A 7,596-nucleotide genomic window follows, 5' to 3' on the forward strand; every position below is an offset into this window, starting at 1 on the left:
CAGTAGCCGTAAGTGCATAATTACCAAGTTCACACATTTAATAGCTTTAAAGCTGATGCTCTGGCACAAGAAATGGTTGCACGACACTGACACTGCAGTTATTGGTTACGCAGGAAGTACCTCCTTCTCCCCTGGTACGAGTTAAACTAATTGCCCTGTCAATTAAATATCTGGAGGGGCTTTGCTCTACAGTCAAGAGCTGGGCTCACTCTAGACTAGACAGACCAGGCACAGGGACGCACACACATGTATGTCTGATGAGATGCTGTTTGGGAATTAATTCATTCCCACAATTAATTAGCTTCCCCAAATTCAGCCACCTGAGCTCAGGTGGCTGCTCAGTTGGAAGTGAAAGACCACGTACTACTTGATGAAGCCTGCAGGGTTGCGCTGGCAACCTCCCCATGCTGTGCAATAGCTTCCTACCTCAGGAGAAGGTGAGCCCTCCCTGCATGTATTATCACTGGACACCTGATTTTTTTTCTGCTCAGGATGTGATCTTGCATCTTCACAGGTTAAAAAAGATCCCTGAAGTTTGGAGCCAGGCTTGCTGAAGCGCCACGCACGGCTTGCACACTCTATTTAAGATGGCTGTGAGAAGCTAAACCACAAATCCAAGGCACCGGTGCATCACTGCCCAGGCAGCCGGAGCTCTGCTCCGTCAGGGATGTCAGGCTATCTGCGCCTCCCCGAGGTATTTTTTCCCCCACGGAAATGCAAGCCCCGTGTGCATCTCGCACATGCACAAAAGTCAGCTTGGGCTGAGCCAAGCCACGGGAGCTGACGTTCAACCAAGGCTAGATGCAGCCTGGAGAACTGTGCTGATCTCCTCTCCGGCGGTGGCTTCAATAGCCTGCACTTAAGACCGAGGGCTGCGGGGGCTGAGGCCCACACACCCACTGTGCTCTGCCGACGCTGCTGGGGAGATACAACCCCTCGGAGGGCAGCCAGCAAACCGCCAGCACTGCTAGCATTTGAAAAACCACAGCGACCAGGTTTGCTAGAGCTCGTCTGTCGGCCCCTGTCACGCGGCAATTTGTTCGCTGTCAGCCTGCGAATTAAATAGATGCCTCGGTTTGTGTTTTGTCCCACGACTCCGCTGTTAACTTTGGAGGCTGGACACCACGGTCACGTGGTGTCTCACAGCCAGGGCAGTGCCCCACAGTCCGTGCACCACGGCCCTGCAGGGTCAGACCCACTGGTAAGGATCAGGAGTCACGTCATCATTAACCAGCTCCTAAAGCAAACGCGCTCTCGGGATCCCGACACAGAGCCCTGCAGGAATTACAAGCACCTTCTCGTATTTGTTCCTGATAGCAGCTCCACTCCAAAGCGTCCCCAGTGAGTCACTGGAAACCCAGAGATGAGAGAAGTCATCCAACAGCAGAACTGGTGCCCACACAGCTAGGAGAGGAGGCCATCCTCAGCCCCTTGAGGTGGACACTGAATTGCAACCAGAAATCCTCCATGAATTACTGAGTCAAATTTAACCGAAGTGTTTTGGATAAAAAGCAGGAAAATCTTGTCCATAAGATGCACAGGGAGGATTTTTTTTATCCTGATGCCAGGAGAGCAATGACACTGCACCATTCAGATCCCCTCTACGCTTGTCAGGCCAGCGTAAGGCACGGACGTACCGATCCACCACACCAGCATGAGTTGCTTTACACGAACGCTGCTGTTCAACACGAGCACAGGGGGAAAATGCTGACGAGCTTGAAGGGGGCCGGGCACAAAACAGGAAAAGAATAAAAGAATTTCTTTCAAGGTCAAGCTTTTACTCACCCCACTGGGCGCTCCTCTCGCCGCACAGGACAGGATGAATTACACATGAAGTGATACAAGAATAAAATGCAGGTCCCATTAAAGACAAATTCTGCTGTGTGATTTCCTGTGATTTGGGGAAATAAGGCTGAAAACACCCTTGGTGTGCTCGGTCTCCCCTTCGCCCTGAGACCCGTCCTGCTGCCCCGTGAGCGTTTGGGTCCCAGCTCCTTCCTGTGCAGGTGCAGGATGCTCGTGCCTACTCACTGCCATGCTGAGCATCACAGTAAGTGGCATCTGCTGGATGCTTTTAAGCTGTGAATTGCTGAAGGGAAATGTACAACCCACATCTCGAGCCTGGGTAGTGGATGACAGACTCAAAACCCTTTGATACAGTCATTACCGTCAGTCAAGTGAATTTAATAGGTCTTCCTTCAATCCTTACAGGACAGATATCCATGATGCTAAAACCCATTGCAAGAGAAATCTTCAAAATTAGCAGCAGAGGAAGACTGGAAGGGAGGTTTATTTTTCCAGCTGCGTTCAGGAGGGCCTCTTCAGAACAGAGCAAAAACGCCCTGGCTTTTCACCCTTTTGCCTCGATTGTAAGTGTCTGGAAGATAAACGCTAGCCTATCTTTAGCACTGGCATCTCCCATGTTATTCACTTTGAGACGGAGCAGAAAAATGTTAACGAAGAGCAGTTGAAGAAAAACTTATTTATTCAGCCTAACCACTGTAACATGGCTTTTTCTCAAATATTGTGCTACAACAGATTCTCAAACCCTCTTTGTCCTCTGTGCTGACATCCACATTTGTCTCTTGAAACAGAAAAGGGAATATGGCTATTTTCCCTCTTCCAGGAAGCGGGTACCCGATGCTGTGCTGCTGGCTGGCGCAGCACAGCCTGCCGTGTCTTCTGCAGGACGGCAGCACAGCTGCACGCTAAAGCAGGGATGGGAAGGGCGACGGTAAATGGCCTGCTATTAATCCCAGCTGCTAAACAGAAACGATGAGCGGGGCAGAGGATCATGCACTCACAGCCTCTTGGAGCTACCGCACTCTTCGGCTATCACAGGGATTTGTACCAGAGCTCAAAGCACAGCAAGACTGAAAAGTAGTCTGAAACCTGCAGTATGGGGAGGATGCTGTACAGCCTCTGGAAATCTTACGGAGCTCATTAGCCCTCTGGGAACATTATACGACATTTAGGCACGTGGCTATAGAGTTCCCACAGATGTTTCAAACCCTTTCACAAACTCAAAACCCCCAGATTTGTAACAGCATTAGGAAATTGTTGAGGAAAATTAGCCCAGCTGCTGATAAGTGATTGTTTCTTACTGAGTCGGGTTTGCCTGGCTGAAGGCTGTTCTGGAGGTCAAGCTGCTCTGCTGTGCTGCATATGTTCTGCGCCTACACGGAAAGCAGCCATCGGGGTCTAACAGCAAAGGGAGACAAGCTGTTTCACAGAATGCATGCAGGGGGACAGGTGGGGTGGTTTAAATACTTGTTTACAAGGAGGTCGGGTCAGAGCCCAGACTTGTTTCCTTACCTGCTGAATTGCATGCTCGACCCTCCCCTGGTGCCGGAGGTCAGCTGGCTCTCCTACTGCAAGGGATTTTTTAAAACTCTTCCTCTACTTATGAAAGGAGTGAAGGACCTGTCCAAAAACAAGTCCCTCCCCAGCCCTGACTCTCCTCAGCTTTAAGCTAGAGGCAGGCTTCCATTGTGCCCGGAGCCAGGAGCCACCACCGGGCTCCTCATGCAGGTCATCTGCTGTACTTCAATGCAAGAGGGTACAAGCCCGGGGTTGCCGGCCCTAACTAGGCACCCTGTTCTCTGTATCGCGTTCATCTTTTTCCTCTTACCCAGCCCTTACCTCCCCCGTAAGCTCACAGCATGCTCTTTATCCCTATTTATCAGTATGATGGCACTTCAAGCCAGGACGTAAGAGAAGCTGTAAGTCCACAAAAAAAACTTTACCACAGAAAGGTAAGCTACAGCTCTAGCAGCTAATACCTAATATTTGGGAAGTTTCAACTGCCAGAGGCTTGCCTTGAAGGAAGATGCTCCCATGGGATTACACTATCACCACAGGAATATTTGAAGAGAATGGAGAAAATACGGGTAGAAGATCCCCAGTCCAGGAATTTGCTTTTCATTCTGCAGAGAGCTTCAGATGCTCTTTGGCACATACACTGTAGACAATCTTACAAAAATCATACACATGCCTGCACACACACAGAAACCCCACGTAACTTCCCTCCTATACCACATCAAAATACCTCCACGGTTCAACGCCAAGAAAAACACGTCCACATAGTACCGCTTGCTCTAGTAACTAAAACTGCATTGTATCCAGTTATCAAACACGCCTGCAGCACTAAACAATTTACAGGGCAAAAGGGGAAAAGAGACAAAAGCAACTTGGATGAGAACAGAAAGCACATACGCACTACTGTGAATTCACGAGGCTTGCCCAGCTGCACTAAGGTTCTCAGAAACAACCGGTTATAAAGTCTCCTTAAACGTCTACTCAGGTTAACACAGAGGTCTCAAAGAAGCAAATAAAGTTGTCTAAAAATCAGTCTACCTTGGCTCTTGTCTCATTAGCTTGTACCTGACAGTACAGACTGCAAAACCCCTCGGAGCAGGGCCCCCGAGGAAAGCACTACTGCTGCTGCACTCGCTGCCAACAACCTTTCCATCCCTTTAGTCCTCAAAGGGGTGAAGGAAGCTGGAAGAGGGCGGTTAGACCCCTGAAAGAAGGACAGTCCGATAGGTACTGTGCAAATATATCAGATTTTATTACTCTTTTATGGAAATAATAACAGACATTCAGGTAGAAACATATTAAATTAATGCAGTCAACAGTTTAAATGCAAAAATAAATATAAAGTCCAGCAGCTCAATGCATCTAAAACAGCTCATTTCTTCTAACGAATAGAAAAGATTATTTTTTTAACCTTTTTTTTTTTTTTGTCTTTTAAACGGAGAGTTTCATACAATCAAATAGAAACGAAGGTACAAGCGCTTTCTTAGAAAACATCCCGACCCGGTCGCCCGCCCCGGGCGCTCCTCGGCCGGCGGCGGCGGGGCGGCTCCCTGCAGCCCAGTCCGTGTCGACGCCGGGTCCCGCCGAGCCGGGCCGGGTCCCCCCGGGTCCCCCCCGGGTCCCGCCGCCCTCAGAGGGCCGAGTCCGAGTCGCTGGAGTCGAGGCTGTTGCGGAGGCGGCAGCTGCCCAGCCGGTCCCGCTGGAGGCTGAGGTTCTGGGTGCTCCGCCGCAGGCACTCCAGCGACTGCAGGAAGGACTTCTTGGCCTTCTCCTCCTCCATGGGGGACACCCCCTCCTCCTCCACCTCCTGGATCTCGTCGAAAGTCACCGGCTGCGTCTTGAAGCGCGACTGCCGCGGCCGCCGCAGCTTGCCCTTGGGGGCCTTGGCGGGGCGGGCGGGGGGGGAGAACTCCTCGGCCACGCAGACGAAGTGGGGCATCACCGCCTGGTAGCTGGAGCAGACGCCCATCAGCTCGGCCGGCTTCGCGGCCATCCTGCCGCCCGCGGGGCCGCCCGCCGCGGGGGCCGGGGCCGGCGGAGCGGGGCGCGCCGCTTCGGCCGTGCCGGGCGCCGGGGCTCCGGTGGGCAGCGGCGGCCGGGCAGGGACGGACCCCGCCGAGCGGTGCGGCACCGCGCGGAGAAGCGCGGTACGATGCGGAGCGGTGCCGTCCGGGGCGGCGCGGAGCGGAGCGCGGGTCGCAGAGGCGCGGAGCGGTGCCGAGGGGCAGGGGACCGTGCGGAGCGGAGCGCAGCGGCGCGGATCGGCGCGGAGAGGCAGAGCAGCCTGCGGATCGGCGCGGAGAGGCAGAGCAGCCTGCGGATCGGAGCGGAGAGGCGCGATACCGGAGCGCGGTGCGGTGCGGTGCGGTGCGTCCCCCCTCCCTCAAGCGGAGCCGCCGCTGCTGCTGCCGCTGCCGGTGCCTCGGCCCCGTTATATATCCCGGCGCTGCCCCCGCGGGAGCATGCTCAGACGGCGGCGGAGCCCACTCGCAGCCCGCCGGGCGCTTCCCTTCCGCCTGACGTCTCCCCGGCACCGCCGCCCCCGGACCCCCCGCCCGCCGCGGTCCCTCGGGAGCGGGGGGGGGAGGGGGGAGCAGAGCCCGGGACGGGGCAACCTCGCCGCCGCCCCTGCGGAGGGAGGCTTCGCGCTCGGTCCCGTCGCCCCTTCCCAGCCCCTCGCCCCTTCCCAGCCGCAGCCCCGAGGCTCCACTCGCCCGTCCCCTCGCCGCCGGACACCGCCGCCGTAGAAGCCGACACCCACCCCCGTCCCCCTCTCCCCGGGGCATCCCAGTGGAGCGTCGGGCGGGTTACCGAGGCCTCGCTGCATCCCGGAGAGCCACGGCGGCAGATCAGCTTTCTACAGCTCACCTCGCAGCTTTCTTTTAACAATACCGCGATTTCTGTGGCTGTAAAGGAATACTAACAGACGTGTCGCGTCAGCTTTCAGCAGGGATCGCTGCTGTCGGAGTAACATGGTTAAAGGAAACTCTGACGCAAGCCCAAATCTGATTTGGGGTAAAATACCCTAGTGCTACGATGCCCCAGATTTAAACTGCAGAGATCCCAGCCAACGAACCATCAGCAACAGAGGGTTCAGCAGGACTCAAAACACTGGGATGTCATTCCCAATTCTGCCACCTCTAATGTAGTTTAAACACCTGCTTCAGTGTGACTCCAGTTTTTTCCTTTTAGAAGAGATCCTAAAATTTTCCATTCCCCTGTGGGCTCTGTAATACTTCCTCGATACGATGCAGAATTGGATCCTCAGACCAAAAAATGGCATACAAGTATTACTGAGCTGAAACAAAAGCTTGCAAATTAGTGACGGCTGGGACCACGCTTTAAAGCTGAGCGTGCCAAGAAGCCTCAGTGACGGAAAAACCCAACAGCGTAAGAAAAACACACGATAGGAGTAGGAAAGGAGCTAGAAAGAGGCAGAGTAGAAAAGCATGAGGGAGGAAGAGCCTGAAATGGTTAGTCTGTCCCCTCTTCAGGGCTAATGTTAGACTATTCCCATAAAGACATTCTCCAGTATAGCTTCACCCACTCAAGGATATTTTTGAAGCTTGGTTAGGAACAGGGAAGGAAGCAGAGGCTTAGCAACGGCATCGGGAATCCTGGTCTGCGCTGGCGAGGGGACAGGGACGGCGTGCACAGGGCTCCGAGCAGTCGGTACACCCGTGCTGGGTGCGCACAGACGGCACAGCAACGCAGTGTACGGGTACCCAGGGCACCTCCAACACCAGCCGGTAAATTAGCCCACAGAGAGATCTGCGCTTACCCCAGCAGCCCTGGCTCCCGTGCCCAAGCTAGCACATCTGCAGCTAGCTTGAGTTTATTGTATTTTCCCATAAAATACGTTCCTTTTTTGGAGCCAGACAAGTGCTCTGAAAAAAAACCCAGAAGCTTACATACAGCACACACGTCCTGTGACATAGTCCAGCACACAGAAAGAAACTTGTTTTGGCAAGTTCACCATCAGAAAGTCTCAACTTTGTCTTTGGGTAAGACTCGGGACTTGTCCCTCCTCCTTTCAAACTGCCTTTGCAGTGGCAGCATTTCACCACCTGCACTGGAAACAAACCATTGTAATCACAGCCCTGCCTCAAACGGGGTAAAACAAAACAAGAATACAGCTTTCGGGGAGAGGGGCCCTTGCTAGCGTGTTTGCAGAGGGCTGGCCGCTTTGCCTCCTGCCAGCGTAACAGAAACATTAAGAGCCTTGGCTTTATGAAGCACCTGAGTGCGGTCTCTCGGCTCCTTGGCTCCCCGCGGCAG

The 7,596-nt window shown here is 53.9% G+C and overlaps 1 protein-coding gene across 1 annotated transcript; it reads right to left on the reverse strand.

Moving 5' to 3' along the window:
* Window positions 1-4,546: 4,546 nt before the first annotated feature.
* Window positions 4,547-6,206, reverse strand: C4H11orf96 (chromosome 4 C11orf96 homolog). Its single transcript, XM_063332189.1, has one exon. The coding sequence runs from the start codon at window positions 5,309-5,311 to the stop codon at window positions 4,949-4,951; it is 363 nt and encodes a 120-aa protein (XP_063188259.1). The 5' UTR covers window positions 5,312-6,206; the 3' UTR covers window positions 4,547-4,948.
* Window positions 6,207-7,596: the final 1,390 nt, after the last annotated feature.

The sequence above is a fragment of the Chroicocephalus ridibundus genome, chromosome 4 (genome assembly GCF_963924245.1).
Source record: "Chroicocephalus ridibundus chromosome 4, bChrRid1.1, whole genome shotgun sequence".
NCBI classification, from domain to species: Eukaryota; Metazoa; Chordata; class Aves; order Charadriiformes; family Laridae; genus Chroicocephalus; species Chroicocephalus ridibundus.